The sequence below is a fragment of the Acinonyx jubatus genome, chromosome B1 (assembly GCF_027475565.1).
Source record: "Acinonyx jubatus isolate Ajub_Pintada_27869175 chromosome B1, VMU_Ajub_asm_v1.0, whole genome shotgun sequence".
Lineage (NCBI taxonomy): Eukaryota > Metazoa > Chordata > Mammalia > Carnivora > Felidae > Acinonyx > Acinonyx jubatus.
Genome location: NC_069382.1, coordinates 48,964,317 through 48,985,466, shown reverse-complemented (window position 1 = coordinate 48,985,466; position 21,150 = coordinate 48,964,317). Strand labels below are relative to the sequence as shown.

Sequence of the window (21,150 nt, the reverse complement as noted above, 5' to 3'; positions counted from 1 at the left end):
TAGAAAAATGACAAATAATTAGTTTTAAATCTGAAAAATAGTGTACTCAATAAAAGGTACCAGAATAAGATACCCCAAGAATTTAAGTATAAGGGGGGAGCTAAAGTGATTGAATTTCATTAAAAAGCTAAATTTCATAAAGCACTGATTATCCTATATATGATGATAATACATATATATATAACACATTTGCTGTAGTCCTCACAACAATGTTGGAAGGAAGTATTTTACCCTCAGTTTAGAAATATGGTGGAAAGAAAAGGTTAAGTAAATCGCTCAGTGTTGCAACCAAAATAAGCAAAAATTGAAGTTAAATTGGATATGAAGAATACCCTTCTACAGAAGTTCTGTATAATTAGTGCTTGTAAAAATGTCATTGAGGAGACCTCAGGAAAGCCCAGACTTAGTTAAGGTATTTAAACATGGGTTCTGTGCTAACATGTGATCCAGAAAACTATAATTTATGAATAACACTGGGTTGTCTGTCCTGAGTCGCCTACAAGAGCTTCACCTCTCTCTGGCTCCACTGGGAAGGAATCACTCACGTGGGTGATGGCACAGTTCTGTTCTTCACAGGTGATGGACTGAAGCCTCCTTCAGGCCCTTGTGTGTGGACCTCTCCACAGAGCGTCTCACGGCGGTTTCATCATAGTGAGCAAGAGGACAAAAGAGAGAATATGGGCAAGATGGAAGTCACAGTCATTAGTAAACTAATCTTAGAAGAAGTGACATCCCTTCAGTTTTGTCATATTCTCTTCACTTGAAGCAAACCACTAGGTCCAGCCCACCCTCTGGGGAGGGGAACCACACAAGGGAGTGAATACAGAAGGCCAGGGATCCTTAGGACCATGTTAGAAGCTGCCTGCCATAAAACCCTACACTGAGCAGGTCAGACTCGAGACCAGAGTCCTTGGGACCTGCATAGCCTTCCTCTTCTGGCTCACTCGTTGGTTCTTCCCTGAAGTTCTCACCTCCTCACACACTGTCATAGGGCTCTCTAGCCAAACTTATTGGTGCACTTTGGACAGAACTTGTCAATAATTGACTCACTGGTTCCTACCTTTCCTGGGGCAGCAAGTGGACATTTTTATTTTGTGAGTGTCTTTTGTGTTGGGCACTGCTCAATCAGGATACAAAAATGCAAAAAGATACTATGGTGTGAGTAATACGATATAATGGAATAAAAACATATATGTTATTGTTTTTATTGTTGTATTTAACAAGGCTATTATCTCCTTCCCAACAGTGCTCTCCTAAACTAGTTATTAAAAAATCATCATGAATGTTTCTTTATAAACAGATGCTTTCCTCAGTTTCTCTGGAACATAAATTTATTATTTCTATGCCATTTGCCCTAACAGGAAGATGAGAGAAGATCCAAGTTGAAATATACCTGAATTTTTCACAAGTCTTTTGTTTTACCTAAGGAAATTGTTATTCTCTACACTCTAGTAATTTCTTCAGAAGTAGGTTCTGGACTGTTGAAGACAAAAGTAATAGATATTTCACATCTTTGGTCTTCCCTTTTTCCCTTATAAAGGGCTCAGCATTTGCTGGCTTATTCTAGAGGTTGAATATATGATTGTTTAATCTCCAACAGAGAGTGAAGGAAACAGCCAAATGCCTCGTCTTGAGAAAGACTGTTTCATATTTTAATCTGCTTAATTTGTAGAGGACATTGTCCCAGATGGCAAGGGGAGAGTATGCTGGGAAGGGTCCTCAAGGGAATTAAGTAAAGCCCAGAAAGTTGTTTCGGGTAATGGCCGTACTGGTTGTCAAGGGATGGGAAGAAGGTTCACTGTAAGGAAAGCGGGTTGAATCTAGCCTTGAGTATGACTTTTTGCTCCACCTCTAACAGAGATGACTCTGTTGCAGCACCTTGGCAAAGCTGAGGGCAGTGTAAGACAAATTCACCTAAGTTGAAAGATGTGATTGGGCTGCAAGTGTTATTTTTCATCCTCCCCACCCTCTCAAGCCATTCCCATAATAGCCTTCCAGCTCTGGCTTAAAGCTTAGAAACAAACCCTTCTTCTCCTACCCAGCCCAAAGTAAGAAGTCTTTATTTTTATGAAGGTCAGCACTAGGGTGCCCAAACCATGAAGCTCCCTGATCCTGAGGAATTTAAAGAAGAAGCTAAAGCAGGGGAGTAGCTTGGGTTCTTTCTTGAGACCCTATAGAGCAGTGCGTGGGCCACTCAAGTTCAGAGTCATTGCTGCTCATTGAAGTAAATCACCCTGGGCTGAAGTTTACTCTGATACTGTTGGAAAATGCATATGTTCCTGGAGCTGTGTTGGCTGTGTTTTGGGAGGGGAGGAGTTGGGGGAGGGAGTGGTTAGAGACCATCTTTATTCAGCATCTGTTCTCTGCCAGACATTCATGTACATTATACTATTTACCCCTCACAGAACAACTCTAAATTCTTCTAGAGGTGCTGCTCTCCCAGTTTCACAAATAAGGAAACTGAGGCTCAGAGGTGAAGAAGTAATGCTGGGATTTATATCCAGACAAGACTGTAAATCCTGTTTCTTCCATCAGGTGCCTCTGAGAGAAACCTCTCCTTCCTCCAAGTAGTTGGCAGAGAGTCAACAGGGGTGTGAAAGGAAAAGGGAAGCAGTAGCAGCAGCCCCTACCAGTAGCTGCATCCAAAGGGCTCTCCTGTACCACTTCCCTGTCTCTGATACACAGTTAGGCCATTCTCCCAAAGAGAACATAGGATGTGTACCTGGCCTTGACCACTGTCACAAGACCTGAGAAAAAGAAGCTGTCTAGATTTTAAAGGAGTAAGTGTTGTCCACACAAAATATGAAGAGGAGACAACATGATAGGTTACAGGCTGGGGGAAGCCTGGCACCAAGAGAGCTGTTTATAGCTCAGTATACAGAACAAAGGCTGAGGCAGGACCCAGATAAAGAAGGGCCTTATAAAGTCATGCTAAGAGCCTTGGATTTTATTCTGAATGTAATGGGAAGCATTAAAATGAAAAAGGGGAGGGAGGGTGGGTGGGTGGGCGTGTGTGTGTGTGTGTATTTGCATTTTCAATATATCTTTTAGACCCTTCAGTGAGAGAAGGCAAGTCTGCAGGCAGGGATGACTCATGGCTTTTGACATCTTTTTATTGCCTTGTACTGTTGTAAAAATGTTTTAGACTTAAACTCCTTATGAGCAGAAGCCTTTATGTTGTGCCTGTTCTAGCCCTTATAGGACTTCAGTGCTATGGCCATAGTCAGGGCTAAATATTTATTGAATAAATATTGTAAAACCTAAAGCAATCCAGTGTATGTAGGACAGATAAGTGAAATAAAATCTTCATGAGTGTGTTTATGCAGAAGGTAAAAAGAAGGGTTATTAATATTTTGTTGCTGGAGAAACAAAGGTAAGGAGAATTGGGACAGCGTGATCCATATGCTAGGTTAGCTAAACCTCTATTCAGTGTTTACATTATTCTGACTGTATAAATGCAACTCCCTGGCCTTATAACATTGTTAGGATTACTTTTCTTTCTTGTACAACTTTTTGTTTTCCCTTGAGTTAGTAATGATCTTGTCTGCTTAGTTTCCTATACACTTCTTACTAATTTATCTCCAACCTGTCTCTTTGTACAAGTCTCTCCTCAGTATGTTCAAACTCAGTGTGTTGTAACAGTTTTATCTTCTTGGAAATTCTCTCCCAGAACCTTCTCTTTCCCCCATCTGATCTCAGCTGCTCTTGGGCCTGCAGCATGGCTCTCCATGTAGGATTTTCTTCACCATTATCCTGAAGAGATCCTCACCTCTTTCTTCTGTTGCAACCTCTGTTTTCTGGATCTTTTTCTTGTTCATGCCTTCATTTTGCCAGGCACATTCCCTACTAACTTCCTGAGGAAGAGTGCATGGGAGGCAAACTTTCTGAGACACTGCACATCTAAAATGCCTTTGTTGTGCCCTCACCCTCCAATGGATAGAAATCCGGATTTGATATAATTTTCTCTAGCTTCCAGAAGTGCTGTTGAAAAGTCCAGTACTATTCTGAGTCTAAATCTGTGGTATGTATCCCTCTTACTCCTCTGTGAAAACTTAGAATATCCTCTTTGTTCCTTAAACTCACGATGATATTTAAAAAAAAAAAAAAAAAAGAAAGAAAGAAAATCATGATGATGTGGTTTTACTAAGGGACAGTTTTCATTCATGGGCTGAGTACTTAGTGGGTCCTTATCTAGAACAGAGGTTGCAACTGTGGCCAAGTCCCTGTTTTGTGGGCCAAATGTGTCCTGCCAGTTTTTATAAGTAAAGTTCTGTTGGCATACAGCCAGATTCATGCATTTACATATTTTCTGTGGCATTGCATAGCTAGGTTGAATGATGCGACAGAATGTGGTCTACAGAGCTTAAAATATTGTTTTGTTTTTTTAGAAAGCATGTTTGCTTTATAAAAACTTTAAGTCTGAAAAGTTAAGAACTTCAATTTTGGCAAAAAAATTTTTTTGTTTTTAAAATATTCTCCCTTGTGTTTTCTGTTCTTTCTTTCTGGAATTCTTAACACTTAGATGTTGAACCTCTTGGACAGGAACTCAGGTTTTTTTTCTGTCTTCTTTTTCCATCCCTTTGTTTTTGTTTGCTCTTTCGTCTGAGAAATTCTCTTTACCTCCCAACCTATCCATGAGTTTTTCATTTCTGCTATTATAATTTCTTATTTGGGCATAGTTTTTTCTATTTTTTAAGTGAACTTCTATTGTAATATACAAATAAAAAACAGATAATATATAGTTAATAAATTACTATAAAGCAACCATCCTTATAACTGCTACTCAGGCCTAAAATAGAAGATTTCCAGTAACTCAGAAACCCCTCTCCGTGCCCCAATCTAATTATAATCCACTCTGACACATATGTCATGGATTTTGACCTATTCCAATATTGTCTTTTTGCAGCTCAGATTTTCCCATCTTTGGACAGTGAGCCTTTTCATGCTGTCCACTATGTCCTTTTATTGTGACCTTTGTATGTACCCTTTGTTTCCTTGCTAATCTAGTTTAACACTCCTCTTGTTTATTCCCTGTCCTAAATCTGGAAGCCCCCATTTCTCTAAAAAACTCTGTATTCTTTTAGTTGGAAATGGAATTTTAAGCTCCTGTTCTGGTTGCTAACAATACTCCTTACTTCTGATTGGTTGTTGTTTCTAGGTTGTCATTCAAAGGAAGGAGCATATGTATTTTTCCTTCCCTTTTTTTCATGATTTTATTATATTTATATTATCAGAACATACAGCCCTCACATTCTATCCTCTCTCCCTCTGAACCTTCATTTGGCCTTACTTCTGGAAAACTGCACATAAACGCTCAGCTGATACATTGATGTTTCTGTAGTTAATTTGGTTATCGGAAACTCATTCTTCAGAAGCTGTCTCAGGATGGGATCATGAGAACAATATTCCCTGAGTTCTCGCAGGTTAATAATTGTTTATCTGTGCTCAGTGACCTTGAAAGTCAGTTTTGCTAGTTGTATAATCTTTGGCTTGCATTTTCTTGCTTTGATGTCTTAAATATTTTACTCTGTTTTCTTTGAGTAAAACAGCATTGCTGTTGAAACTCTGGTATCATATTTTTCTCCTTTGTAAGTCACTTGCTCTTTTTGCCTAGTTGCCCCCAAAGTTTGTTTTATTTATAGTGTAAATATTTTCCCAGAATGTATCTTGTGTTCTTCTGGGTCAGTATTTCAGGTATGTGTTCGGTTCTTTCAGTGTGTAGTTTCAAGCCTCTTTTTATTTTAGCAATTAGAGTTTTTAGTATTTGGCTTGGATTTCTGTTAGGGACTCCTGTGCTCTGAATGTTGCATCTTCCTTGCCTGATTTTTGTTTTATGTGGTTCTTTTGTGTCTTGTATAATTTTTTTTATGTTTTTAACTTATTTTGAAATTTTGATATGTTGGCATGATTTCATTGTCCCTCTGCTGTTATATTTTTATGTCTAAGCTTTTTCTCATTACCCCTCTTTTTTAAAAAGTCTCTTCTCTTTTCTTAGATAGACTATCTTGTTTATCTAAGGATCATAACGATAGTATTTTTTTAAGTTTTATTCTACCAGCCTAATTTATTTCCTGTCCTCCTCCCTTCATTTGTTTTGGCCTTTATCGTTTTAGAGACCTTCCTCACATGTATGGTAATCCTTGGTTCTTGGCTCATGTTGAAGAGTTGGACAGTAAAACAAAGATTTTTTTAAAAAGAGTTGGACAGTAAAAAAACTAATTAGAAAATCTGTGTACCATGAGTTAAGTCTTGCTGAATTATAGACTTCACCATACTGTAATCTGGTTGGGCCTTTTTATCATGAAACCCCCAGTGGCGGTATCTTTTAGTTGATTGTTTTCTTTGGTACTGATCAAATTTTTCAGAGAAGTTTCTTCTGGTCTCCTACCCCCCCTGGAGGATATAAGCCTGACTGATAGTGTTCTGGGAGCCATATGAGGAGAAGAAAATTGTTACTCTTGGTATATAAACTTTGCTTAATAAAGCTTCTTCTAGGGGCACCTGAGTGGCTCAGTTGGTTGAGCATCTGACTTCGGCTCAGGTCATGATCTCATGGTTCATGAGTTCGAGCCCTACATTGGCCTCTGTGCTGACAGCTTGGAGCCTGCTTCGGATTGTGTGTGTGTGTGTGTGTGTGTGTGTGTGTGTGTGTGTGTGTGCGCTCGCGCGCGCGTGTGTGCTGCGCCCCTTCCCTGCTTGCACTCTCTCTCTCTCTCAAAAATAAACATTAAAAAAAATTTAAAAGAAACAAAAATAACAGAGCTGCTTCTAGTTGCTGGTTTCCCCTAGTCCAGACCCTCATTTTTATTCTCTCCAGAGAATAACCTCTAGCAACATGCCTGGGAGGAGAAGAGGCAGTGCTGAGCTATATGGAATAGATGAGGAGAATTGGAAGGTTCTATTTCTCATCAGTTTTTTTCAACAAATCCCCTTGTTTTTAGACTCACCTTCAGTCTCACTTCCAGATATACCTATTGTTTCAGATTGCTGAGCTTTTTATGGGTTCTGCAGTATAAATTGCTTGAATTAAACTTTCCTGTGTCTGCTAAGTCAGTTTTTTGTCTTCCTACTTTCCACTTTCTAAAATGCTGTTGCTATGTCTCTTCTCTCATTTTCTTTGTCTTAAAGAGGTGTGTGTGTGTGTGTGTGTGTGTGTGTGTGTGTGTGTAGCCCTTTACTATATTCAGTGGTATTTAAGGAGAGAGAACAGAACTAATACACACTTTCAGTTCACCAGAAAATCCTTGACCTATTTGTACAGAGAATCTCAGGGAAGTCCCTCTCTCAGTTCTGTTCCTGAGTCTGTTACAGCAAACAATAGTGTTTTTCTAATGACAAATTTTTGTTTGCTTGTTTTAAGAGATACTCCTGATGCTAATCTGAAAGGTCACAAATTGTGTTTTATTTTCCTCCCTTATGCCAAGCTTCAGCTGTGTTTAACTCAATCCCTTTCTATAGCTTTGCAGATCTATGAGTAAAGTGTATTTCATATATCACTCATGAACAGGGAGGAGCAGTTGAAATGTCCTATTGAAATGCTCTTTGTTAAGATCTATATGATAAGCCCTAGAACAATCACTAAGGAAAAAAAATACAGTGAAACATTGTGAAGGAAATTAAAAGGCTGCATCAGTAGTAAAGTAGTAAAGGAGGAACAGAGGGGAAAAAAAAGACCTGAGGCACACAGAAAACAAAAGTTAAATTGGGAAACATAATCCAACTATATCAATAATAAATGTGAATGTATTAAGCAGTCCAAATGGCAGAGATGGTCAGACTAAATTAAAAAAAAACATATCCAGCTTTGTGCTCGATAAACAGAATGGAGAATAGAAAAATAGAGAAAAGTTAGGGTTTTTTAAAAAAGGATCAACAAAACTGAAAAACTTTTAGCTAGACCAAGAAAAAAGAGAGAGGACTCAGAAGTGAAAGGGGGGCAGTACTACCACCCTTACAGAAATAAAAATGATTATAAAAGAATCCTGTCAGGGTGCCTGAGTAGCTCAGTTGGTTAAGCCTCCGACTCTTGGTTTCAGCTCAGGTCATGATCTCACAGTTCTTTAGTTCAAGCCCCACATCAGGCTCCATGCTGATGGTGCAGAGCCTGCTTGGGATTCTCTCTCTCCCTCTCTATCAGCATCTCCCCCAACTCGCTCTCTGTGTCTCTCTCTCAAAAAAATGAATAAACTTTAAAAAATTAAAATAAAAATAAAAAAGAATCCTGGAGGCAGTTATATGCCAGTAAGTTGTAATAACTCAGATAAAGTGGACAAATTACTTGAAAGGATTTCGCAATAACATAGCGTTGGCATTGTGATGCATTTACAGGCTGCTGCCTTCTCCTCTCAAGGACGCAGTCGAAGTATCAACCTGGAGAAGATGTTATACAATGCAAGAGGTGAACTCTGCCCTTAGCAAAATCCAGCTGGTGGGATATTCTCAGAAAATTGTGAGTGTTAATGTGGTTTTAAGTGATGCATGAATGCTTTTGATTCATCCTGTTACCCTTTGGGAGGATCTTCTCGTTCCCTTTCTTCGGCCATTCAGTTACTGAGAATCTTGTACAAGGTGAAAAAACAGAGCAATTGTCATTATCCTCTGTCTTCCACCCTCCAGGCTGATAGTTGTGTTCTTTCCTAACCCTTACATTCCCCATCATTAGCCAGCATTCTACTGACCAGCATGCAATGAGTCAGGAGAAAGACATCTCATTCTATTCACTTGAGAACAGTGGGTGCAGCTTTATAGATTTTGGACAAGTGAAATAATACAAGAGCATAAAACAGATCAAGAAGCGATTTGTTGGCAGGTATAACTTTTGAGCTCTGACCTGATAGTAAGTGTCCCCATTTTTGTTAACTTAGGCCCAGAGCCACTCAGTATAGAACAACTAGGCAATTAATGCCTAACCTAAAAAAAGAAAAAGAAAACCCAAGTATTTGTCTCTTTGGTGTTGCTGGTAATCTATTGCCTCTTTATTTAAAAAAATAAAAAAATCTATTGCCTTAGTCTTTTCATGAGTGAGGCCTGAGTGCCTGGTAAATGTAGATATTCTGAAACTCAGGGGGTAAGGATTGCTTTCTGGGTCTACCATCTGGTCTCCATTGATTTTTTTTTTTTGCTTTATACTTTCTGTTTTACTTTAAAATTTCTATATCTAAGTAGAGAAGGATATTTCTGGGTTTTTTGATTTGTTTCTTTTTTCTTTTTTCCTGCAAAGACTTATCTGGTATGACTGTACTGCTGAAAGCTCATCACACATTCTCTTACTGTGGTTCTTTTCTAGGAGCTTTTTGGTGCAGTTCAGGTGACTCCACTAAGCTCAGGCTATGCCCTTGGAAGCTCCAACTGGATTATCCAGTCCCATTATGAGAAAGTATCCTATGTCTCCGGATCCTCCTTACTTACCACACATCCCCAGGTAGTTCTGATTCTCTTTTAACAGTTCAGTGTTTTGGTTACTGAACCCAAATTGATAATGTATCCAGAACATCATCAGTTGTTTTTAAATCTTCCTAATTTTGGTTTCTACATGTATCCTATTTAAAAAAAAAAAAAAAAATTTATTGTTATTTTGGTAAGAATGCTTAACATGAAATCTACCGTTTTAATAATTTTTATACTATACATTATTGTTGACTACAGTACAGTGTTGTATAGCAGATCTCTAGAGCTTATCTTGCTTAACTGAAACCTTATGTTAAGACACTCTTCCTGAAAGGTAGATTTCCCATGTCCCAGTGTTTAGGATTGCAAGGTCCTCTGTAAGATCCTGCTGCCTTTGGGTCCATCTCTAGGATTTTGAGATTTCCCACCACTTTCAATAACCATAGCCTGATATACAACAGAAATGGTCACCCATTTACTCAGCAGATGTTAATTATTTCTTTACTAAGGGTCTACTATGTATGTGTCAAGCATTCATTAGGTATTAGAGTGTCCATGGTGACCCACAGGCAAAGTTCTAGCTCATGAATCTATGTTCAGAAGAGCAAGGAGGGGCCATTGTGATTGCAGCATGCTGTCAGCAGGGGTGTCCATGAAATGAGCACAGCCAGGTGAGGTGGAACTTTGTTGACCATGATGAGAAATTTGGATTTTATTTTAATGTATTTTATTTATTTTTCAATGTTTGTTTATTTGAGAGAGAGGGAGAGGGAGAGATGGAAGCAGCAGAGAGAGAGGAAGACAGAATCTGAAGCAGGCTCCAGGCTCTGAGCTGTCAGCACAGAGCCCTATGTGGGGCTTGAACTGACAAATCATGAGATCATGACCTGAGTCGAAGTTGGACACTTAACGACTGAGCCACCCAGGCGCTCCTTAATGTATTTTATTTAAACATGTAGAGGGAAGCTATTAGAAGATTTTAGTTTGGTCATTTGTTAAGTCATATTTGGCAAGAAGCTAAGTACATACATACCCATTGTTACAAATGTATTTTTTGTTCTTTTTTAGGTATTTGTAATGAATTTATTGTCCATTTCATAAATCCTGATTCTTTCCATGTTTGTAAAGGAGGGGCAGAAATCAGATAGTTAGCTGATGGATGGATATGTAGATAGATAACTTGGGGAAGCCCATATCTTATTTTAATACGAAGAGGAAAAATGCCTGCTGTAGGTCTAGAACAATAGGATGCTTATGATCTGTCACCATGTATTGGTTTTTTTCATACCTTCTTTTATAATCAAATTTCATCTCCAGGTCTAGAGGAGGGGACAAGTTGCTTTTTTTTTTTCCTATAGCTAGCAGAATTCTGGGCCTTTCCCGCTTACTGAAATCAAAAGCCCATCAATGTCATCTTAATCTGCTTCATTGAATCAAAATACTTTATTGGCAGCTTCTATCATTCTTGATATATTCTTCCATAAAAGACAGAAAAATTATTTGGCTGCCAACTCTTCCGATTTGTCCTGCTTAGATCAAAGGCTTTACAGTACTACTGATGTAATTTCCAGTAAATTATTCTTCCAAGGTTCGTAAATTTAAAGGGAAAATAAGGTCTTGAAAGTAATGAGGAACATACCTAAGTAATTAATTTTAATTTCAAGCTGGCAACCAGTGTTGTATATAAAAAAGATAATGAATTCGATTTCCTTTCACCCAGATAATCGGATTCTTTTTTTTTTTTTTTTTTTTGAGAGAGAGAGAGAGAGAGCATAAGCAGAGAACAGGGGCAGAGAGAGAGAATCCTAAGCAGGGGCTCGCTCCCACGACCCTGGGATCATGACCTGAGCCAAAACCAAGAGTTGGATACTCAACCGACTGAGCCACCTGGGCGCTGCAATGATAATTGGATTCTGCATTGAATTAGCAAGGATAAGAAAAGTTTAGGTTTGAAAAACTGAACAGTCAGCTTCCGAGGTCAGCAAGCTATTGTCCGTGGACCAAATTTGGCTTGCTACCTGTTTTTATAAATGATGTCTTCTTGCAGTACAGCCACATCCATTTGGTTATGGATGGTTTATGGCTACTTGCACACTGTACCAGCAAAGTTCTGCTTTAGACTTTACAGAAAAGGCCAACCACTGGTCTACTTGAGTGGAACTTCCCTAGGTAGAAAAAATAGGCTGCTTTAGTGATCTAATAAGCATAGCAGAGTGAGGCTTTGGATTAAGCCTGAAGTGGTAAGAATGGAATGACAAAGAAAACATTGGCAGGTCTTTATTTCAACAAATACTTATTGAATGCTTGCTGTCTCCAGGGTAGGAAAAATACAGGCCAGAGATTTCATGCCAAGATGATATTGAGAATGGTAATGATGACACTTACCCACCTGACAAGAAGGAGTTGACAAAGGGGGTTCTGGTTTTAGAAGGGAGTAGTGAGTATGATGCATAGCAATTTGAGTGAACACCGGGGACAGATGAAAATCTAGAACTGGAACTTGGATGTGACAGCAAGCCTGAGACAAATTAGAGCATCAGATTTTTTAAAGTATGTAAAGAGCCTAAGGGGAAAGACTGATGAGCTGTGAGGGACATTTACCTATAGAAGGTAGAAGGAAGAAAAATAATCTTGAATAAGAATGGAGAGTTAGAGGAGAACTGAGGCCCACAAAAGTACAGCATCCCATCCCAAAGGGCAGAAGAGAACTAGCTTCTACTGACTGGAAAGCCTCAGTACTAATTTTCCTATTGATCTGGTGTTCACCAACATACTGAATTCTTATATTCTAGTATTTACCTACTAATGATAATATTATCTGCAAAGAAGTAACAATTTTGTCACTTTTCTTTCAATCTTTTTATCTTTTATTTCGTTTTCCTGTCTTACAATCACATATTCTAGTCCCATGTAAACAGAAGTGATGACAGTGGCAGCCTTTTCTTATATCAGATTTTAAAGGGAATGCTTTTGTAGCTTCTTCATTAAATAGGATGGCTTCCTACTGGTTTTTGTCTATCAGGTTAGGGAGTTTCTCCTCTGTTCCTAATTTTCTTATTTTTAAAAGTCAGATGTAGACATTATACCTTATCAAGTGCTTCTTCCAGTCTGTGAGATGATCATGTGATTTATTTCCTTTAAACCAGTAATGTAATGAATTGTAGTATTAGCTTTTCTCACATTTTTTTTTAAGTTATTTTGAGAGAGAGAGCATGAGTGGGGCAGAGAGAGCGCGCGCGCGCGCGAGAGAGAGAGAGAGAGAGAGAGAGAGAGAATCCCAAGCAGGCTCTGCACTGTCAGCACAGAGCCCAAAGTGGGGCTCAAACCCATGAACCATGAGATCACGACCAGAGCCAAAATCAAGAGTCAGACACTTAACTGAGCCGCCCAGACCCCCAGCTTTTCTCACATTTAACCATCCTTTACTCTTGTGATAAATCTTATTTGATCAGTTTTTTCTTTTTAAAATATACTCCTGGAATATAAGTTGGTCAGTATTTTTTTGAAATTTATACAGGTATATCTCATTTCATTGTGCTTTGCTTTATTGCATTTCTTACATACTGCCTTATTTACAGATTGAAGGCTTGTGGCAACCTTGCATTGAGCAAGGCCATCAGCACTTTTTTCCAACAGCATTTGGTCACTTTGTGTCTCTGGGTCACATTTTGGTAATTCCCACAACATTTCAAATTTTTTCATTGTTATCACATTTGTTATGGTGACCTGTGATCAGTGATTTTAACATGCTAAAAGCTCAGATGATGGTTAGCATTTTTTAGCAATCAGATATTTTTTTAATTATGTAGGGTTTTTTTTTTTTTTTTAAAGACATAATGCTATTGCATACTTAACAGAATAGTATGTATAAATGTAACTTTTATATGCGCTGGGAAACCAGAAATTCGTTTGACTCTCTTTATTGCCATATTCAGTTTATTGGTCTGGGCCTCAACCTGTGATATCTCCAAGTTATGCCTATAATCTGTATTCATAAGTGAAAAATAGACCCATACCTTATTTTCTCATTCTGTCTTCATTTGTTTGGCATCAGGATACATTTAGTCTCATGAGATGATTTGAGCACCTTCCACTCTTTTTCTTTTTTTTTTAATTTTTTAATGCTTATTTGTGAGAGAGAGAGAGACAGAGACAGAGACAGAGCACAAGATGGGAGGAGCAGAGAGAGAGGGAGACACAGACTGAAGCAGGCTACAGGCTCTGAGCTGTCAGCACAGAGCCCGACACAGGGCTGGAACTCACAAACTAAGAGATCATGACCTGAACCGAAGTCAGATGCTCAACCAACTGGGCCACCCAGGAGCCCCATTTTCACTCTATAGCTATACACAAGATAACTGTTCTCTTTTTTTGAAAGTCAGTTCCCCATAAAATTATCCAGGCCTGAGATTATCATTTTAACTTTCTCATGACTATTGAACTATATTCTCTGGGTCAGAGCTGTGCGAATATAGCAGAGATTTGTCCATTTTACCTAGGTTTTCAAAATCATATCCATGGAAGTTGTTTATTACCCTTTTTATTTGTTTAAACTTTTTTGTGTAATTCTATTTTCATTCTACATTTTAACACCTCTTTTTTCTTGATCAGATTTGCCAGAGGTTTATCTGCATTACTGATTTTCTTTAAAGAATAAGTTTTTCAGATGAACGTAAGGGAAGGGAAACAAAAATAATATAAAAACAAGGAGGGGGACAAAACAGAACAGACTTATAAATATGGAAAACAAACTGAGGGTTGCTGGAGGGGTTGTGGGAGGGAGGATGGGCTAAATGGGTAAGGGGCATTAAGGAACCTACTCCTGAAATCATTGTTTCACTATATGCTAACTAATTTGGATGTAAATTTTTAAAAATAAAAAATTAAATTAAAAACAAAAATAAGTTTTTGTTTTTAATTGTTTTTGTTGTATTTTCATTTTCTATTCTGCCCTTTATTATTTCCTTCCTTTCATCTTTGGGTTTTCTCTGTTGCTTTTCCTTTAATACTTTACCTCATTCATTTCCATCCTTTTGTGCTTTCCAATAAGTGTACTTAAAGCTATGTTTCTCTCTTAGTATCATTTAACTCTGTTAAATTGTTAATATGTAGGGGTCTGTCATTCATCTCTCAGTATATCATAATTTCCTTCATAATGTTCATAATTTAAGTAGCCAAAGGTTGTTTTATAGTGCTTGTGTTTGTTTCTGGTCCATCCAATATGATTAGACTTAGGGTTAGACAAGAGACTTTTTCCAATCATGCTTAAATGTTTCTGGATTTTTCTTTTTTTTTTTTAATTGGCATTATGATAAGAATATACTCCTTCACTGAAGTGTTGCTTTGAAACACAGTCCATTTTTGTAAATGTTTTGTGTATGTTGTAAAAGACTGTGTTTACCGTTGAATGAAAACTTTTCTAATTATTGTGTTAATTCTGTTCTATCATATCTTTGCTTAGTTCCCAGTTTCTGGAAAGAAAGTTATTTGTTGATTTATCTACTTCTGCCTATACTTTCACCAGTTATTGCTTTTTATGGTTTTAAGCAATGTAATCAGATGTATATGTGATCATTATGTTTTATTGAACAATTACTCCTTTTATCAGGATGCTGATTTTTTTCTGTATCAAACCTGCATTAAAAGCCAAGAGACATTTTCCCCCTCCATATTTGCCTCATACTATTTTCCATCTGCTTCTTTTCATTCCTTCTGTATCCTTTTCTAGTGAGTCCCTTGTAGACATAGTAAGGGTTTTTTTCTTTTTTAGTCAAGAGTCTCTGGAATGGTGAAACTATTTATATTTACTGTAATTACTATTGTACTGAGGGTTTATTTTTGTAATTTTATTTCCTGTTTTTTTTAGTTCATTCTTTTCCCCATCCTTTCTTCCCTTCTTTTAAATGACATAATTTCTTTCTGTAAGTTTGAACACACATTTTATTTTTATTCTTCTGGGTTGTTGCTTCATTTATTTTTCCTTTGAGTGTCCTAAGTTTATCAATATCTTTGTCTTTCCCTCCAGAGCCACACCTTCCTCTTGTCTTTCCTGTCTTTCTCCTCTTCCTTCTCCCCTGACCCACCATGTTCATACTGTCTGGAATTTTAGTTCTGGGTTATCTAGGCTATACATCAAGTGTTGAATATATCACTTATTTAGACAGTGAGCTTTACTGAGTTGTTTTTGGGGTTTTTTTTCCAACCTACCTTCCCATATATCTCATAATCCTCTAGATTGACTTTCCTTCTTCCAGGAGTGCTTGAGGAACATTCACCAAGAGCGTCTTAAAATGGTAAACCTTATGAGGCTTTGAAGTACTAAGAATAGTTTTAATTTTTTCTCACATTTAAATGATAGCTTGGATAGATATAAAATTCAAGGAAAAGAACTTGGAAACTATAAAGCTTTGAAAATCTTTATTCATTTTCCATTTGTACCCTTGTACTTAAGAACTGCAGAACTCTTTAGATTTGTGTTCCTTTATGGGATTTGCTTTTAGAATTTTCACTTTATCTTAAATATTCTTAAGTTTTACTGTGACATATCTTAAATGTGTATTTTTTCTGTCAGTATAATACTTTGAGAAATCTTCCAACTTTAACACAAAAAGATTCTTAATTGTTTTTAAGATTATTCCTTCTGGTTGATTTTTTATTTCTCTTTATGGAATTTCTCATACACAGATATTGACACTTTTATGTTTTGTATATCTCTTTCTTCCTTTTTTTTTTACCCCCTTCTCCTGCTTGATGCCTCCTGAAAAAAAACTCCTCAACTTGATCTTCCAGCTCAAGAATTCATTCTTTAACTCTATCCATACTGCCCTTCAGCCTTTGTGTTGGACTCTTTATTTCAGTCACTGTATTTTTATATGTAATATTTTGAAATGTTTCTCTTTATACTTGTTTTTCTTTTACTTATTTTGTGTGTGGACTTTTTTAATGCATATTCTGCTGTTCCATTTGGTTTATTAATTCTCCACGTGGCGTAGGTTTTTAGCTTATTGTATTTAGTAGATGTTGTTTTCCTCAGTGGTCTTGTTTTATTTCCCTGTGAGCTCTTACTACTTGGCTTTCAGGGACATCCTCTTGTACCTCTGCTCTAGACACTGCTTTTTTTCCCAGGATTTGTCTTCCTGATATGTTACCACTTAGCCTGGTAGTGTGAGGAAACAAGGAACGGCTGATAGGTCTGCCTGTACCTTTTATGAACATTCATCCCACTATTCTGGTATGTTCTGCTTCACAGTATGGTGGAGCAGGCCATAGGCAGTATGGAAGAGAGAGAAAAGGCCAAGGAGTTCCTTGCCACCCTCTATTCTTCCTGCAGTGCAAGCCCTCTTTGGCCCTTGCTTGCCATCTTGTCCCTATTCCAACACCCGTGGTTTCCCAGGAATTCATCATGGTTGTTTAGTTTCTCAAAACTGTCAGGTGCCCTTATTTCTATGCTTTCTCTCAGCTTAGATTCTAGAAGGGAGCCAGCGGCCTGTGTTCATTCTCTATCTTGTTGGGAATCTCATAGTGGAATTTTTGTTTTCTTTTAAAATATTTTTATTTCCTTATATTTCTGATTAGAACACTAATTTGTATTTATTGTAGTCATTTTGGAACATACAAAGTGTGTGTTTGAATAAAATGTTCCCACTTGAAGCACTCAGTGAGTTGCCATAGACACCTGTAATATATACATTTGCTCTTTGGTGATGAAATGGAGATGTTGGCAATGTCAGCTTGGTTCAGAGGGTGTCACTACAAGGTGTTAAGGGCTAACTCTTTACAGTAACCCTAGTAATCTACAAGAAATGTCTCCCAAGTATGTCTCCTAAAATCACAAACATCTTGTCTGATCTGATCATGAAGTATCTCATAACTTCCAACATGGTGGTATTTGTATTACAGTACTGCCTTTGTTTTGTTTTGTTGTTTTTTTGTGTGTGTGGACATTTAATTTTCAAAGGACGGCAGCATCGATGACTGAGGTACAGAGATAATGTTTTCAGGGCCACAGTTTGATCTCCCTTAGATGCTTTCATTCAGATTGGTAGTTCTTAACCTTTTGGGGGTTATGGCCCCATATGACAGCCCAGTCACCTCTGGGAAAATGTACCTAGGCGCGCACACAGAATTGTGTATGCTATTTTGAGGGTTCCTAGACCATCTGAATGCCCCCATCAGCCCTGTGAATCATTATTGGTTTGTTCTAATAAGGTTCTTGTAAAATTGTCATTTTAAGCTAAATATGCTGTCTAACAAAGTTTGATCCCTTTTGTCCCCATTCCGGGTCCTTCTGTTTGATGCATGCACACAGTGAACATTTCTAGGCTCATTGCACATCTGCTACTATAAACCACTGTATTTCTTCTTCTCTGGAAACAATGCATATGTATTTTATTAGAGAAGTGCAAATAGGAATCAGAATCTATTCGATATTGCTGTCACGACTATACTTATCTGTGTTAAAGAAATGTTTCTCGGGTTAGAAAGCAGCTTGTATAACTGCAGTCATGTTATTTAAAAAAAAATAATGAAGCCCTTATATCCATGTTTATATAAAATGCTAAAGGAATATACATCAAAAGGCACGTATACTCAGAGATAACATTGCAGGTGGTGGGTCTTTGCTGTGCTACTGTTTGGAATTTTCTTTGTTGGAAAATATGGGTTGAACAGAGAAAGGAGGGATGAAGCTTCTTACTAAACTGGGTTTCTGACTTTTATCTTCGTGTGTTCCATTGAGTATGTGGAACAACACTAAGGAAAAGACATGCTACGAAATGAGACCTAGCATCTCAATCCCTGGGCCCTCATTTTTGTTTTCAGTTTGAATCCCGGTTTCTTTGGAAAAGGCAGTTACTTACTTAACTAACTAACTAACTTACTTACTTACTTACTTACTTATTTAGATGCTCTGAAAACCATCAAAATTAAATTCAGACTGTGCAAGGTAAAATAAAAATTCAACATCCTGAGGATCACATAATAGTGCACTGTGGAGACTTCATAGTTTACAAGAAGATCATGTATATTAGCTCATAAGACTCTCAGAAATCAGTGAAGGCTTATGGGTCACAAATATGCCCATGTTATGAGAAACCCAGCTCAGAGCCTTACCTGAGGTCCGTGACCTAGGTAAGAGAATGGGAAGGAAGCTCGTTGTTTCTGGATCCTAATTCAGTATTTTTCCTGGCTTCTCTGCCACTGAGACTTAGGGAAAATTGCCTTGACTGGTTGAGTCCCAGGTTGTATGTTTTCATAATATAAACTTACTTCATGTATTTATTTCAAGTCTTTACACTTGTTTTCATTTTGCAGAGCTGTCTTGAGAATCAGATTATATAGCACAATGGTTCTCAAGGCGTGACCCAGACCGGCACCAGGAGCATCTCTTGGTAGCTCATTAGACATGCAAATTGTTAGGCCCACCTCAGACCTGAATCAGAAACTCTGGGTTCAGTGCCCAGCAATCCACAGTTAAGTAAACCGTCCAGGTGATTCTAATACACATTCATGTTGGAAACCCACCAGCGACATGTGTGACATGACATTTTCAAAAGAGCAAAGCACTCTACAAATTTGAGATCATAAGCTCTTTTTTTTTCATTGAGGTACAATTTTATGTATAGTGAAACCCAGAGATCTTAAGCATACAGCTCTATGAATTTTCACATCACGTGATTACCACACCAGCCGAGGCATAGAACTCTTTTTTTTTTTTTTTTTTAAATATTTCTTTATTCTTGGGAGACAGAGTGCAAGCAAGAGAGAGAGAAAGAGAGAGATACAGAATTTGAAGCAGGCTCCAGGCTCAGAGCTCTCAGCACAGAGCCCGACGTGGGGCTCGAACCCACGAAGCATGAGATCATGACCTGGGCTGAAGTCGGACTCTTAACTGACTGAACCAGCCAGGTGCCCCAGCATAGAACTCTTTTATCATGGCTGTAAAGTTCCCTCATGCCTCCTCTCATCTGTCCCTATCCCCAGTGGGCAGCTACTTAACTGTTCACTGACAGACTTCATTAGAGGAAGTAAGGGAACAGGACAATGATGAGCCAAACACAGAAAGAGCAATGACTATTCTCTTTTTCCTTCACTACTTGCACTTACCATTTCCTTTTGAAGTACTGAGCATAGTTCTCTCTGGTTTTTCAGCCCATGGACCAAGCTTCTCTCAAAAACAGCGACGTTCTCGTTCTGACAGGCCTCACCCAGATCCCCACCGCCAACCCGGACGGCATGGTGGGAGAGTTCTGCAGCAACCTGGGTATGTGTCCAGCTCAGGCCATGAACGGGATGAAATGTGCTAAATTTACTTTTCAGTTCTTGCTTCTGTAGCATTTTGTGTTCCTTCTCTTCACGTTCACCCCCTCTGATACCCCGGTTCAAGGCTTCCCCTGCCCCGCCTACTCTACCCTTCCTGCCCATCCTTCAAAGCTTGCTGTTGTCAGCAAAAGCAATTCTTAAGCAACATAAATCTGAAGAATGTAAGAATGGTTGTAAGGGTAAATTCAAATGTTTAGCACATTTATGCAACAGATACTCAACATTCTCCCACTTGATTTATGTTGAAAATTCTTATTTGTTTGCTCTGTGGTGGGATTTGGGGGCAAGACGGGGGTGCATACAGGATAGCAGTTGTCAAAAAAGGGAAGAATCACATCTTTGCTTGTAAGTAATAGCACAGAAAAGACTTAATACTTTGCATTCACAATAGCAATATACTGAGCAGATACATTTTTCCACCAATATTTGGTCAGTGTTGTTTTTTTCTTTGAGAGAAGACTAAATTTGGAGAAGAGACTTGCTACCCGGAAGAAACGTATGTTTCTTTGGATATAATTGTCAGTAAAATCTAGAAATCCTGCCTTTCTTTTAGAAAAGTATAGGTTGCTTACTGTCTTAACTTGGGCTGCTGTAACAAAATGCCAGACTGGGTGGCTTAAAGAACAAACATTTCTCACAGTTCTGGAGGCAGGGAAGTCTGAGATCAGATTGTCAGTGTGGTCAGGGTCTGACCAGTGGAAGAGGGCTCTCTTCCTGGCTCGCAGACACCCACAAGTCTGTCCTCCCTTGGCCGAAAGAAGCAGCTCTCATGTCGTCGTCGTCTTATGAGGGCAAAAATCCCATCATGGAGGCTGTACCCTCATGGCCTCATCTAAACCCAGTTACCTCCCAAAGCACCCCTGACCCAGTACCATCACATTGGGAGTTAGGGCTTCAATATATGAACTTTAGGGGGATACAGATGTTCAGTCCATAACAGTTGCCAAAGAGGAGTTAATGAGCTCAGACCTTTCACCCCTTTCACACAGTTTATTCTTCCTTGAAAAAAATTATTGGTCTAGTCTCAAATAGCACCCCTGATTTGTATGTTTTGTTTGCTTATTGTCTAGAATCACAGACTCAAAACACTTTAGATCTGAAAGGAACCTTGCATCTAATCTGTTTCTTAAGTCCACTAACCACTTGCCTCATGATCAGTGAGGCCACTTCTTAAAGATGCAAATTTGAGGGCCCATCCACAGACCTAGTAAGTCAGATTCTCTGGGGACAGGAGAGACCCAGCAGCAAAGTTGCATTTTCAACATGTTCCCTGGCAATTTTCACACTTACGAAAGCTTGAGGGGCGCCTGGGTGGCGCCGTCGGTTAAGCGTCCGACTTCAGCCAGGTCATGATCTCGTGGTCCGTGAGTTCAAGCCCCGCGTCGGGCTCTGGGCTGATGGCTCAGAGCCTGGAGCCTGTTTCCGATTCTGTGTCTCCCTCTC

At 38.5% G+C, this 21,150-nt stretch overlaps 1 protein-coding gene across 4 annotated transcripts in view; it reads left to right on the top strand.

The window, feature by feature from the left end:
- INTS9 (integrator complex subunit 9) overlaps nt 1–21,150 on the top strand; it is a 101,300-nt gene that overhangs the window by 56,267 nt on the left and 23,883 nt on the right. For all 4 annotated transcript variants that reach the window (XM_015081172.3, XM_053216659.1, XM_053216660.1 and 1 more), the window contains 3 exons: nt 8,329–8,449; nt 9,287–9,421; nt 19,537–19,648. In XM_015081172.3, coding sequence (XP_014936658.1) covers nt 8,329–8,449; nt 9,287–9,421; nt 19,537–19,648 — 368 coding nt within the window. The remainder of the gene's footprint in view (nt 1–8,328; nt 8,450–9,286; nt 9,422–19,536; nt 19,649–21,150) is intronic.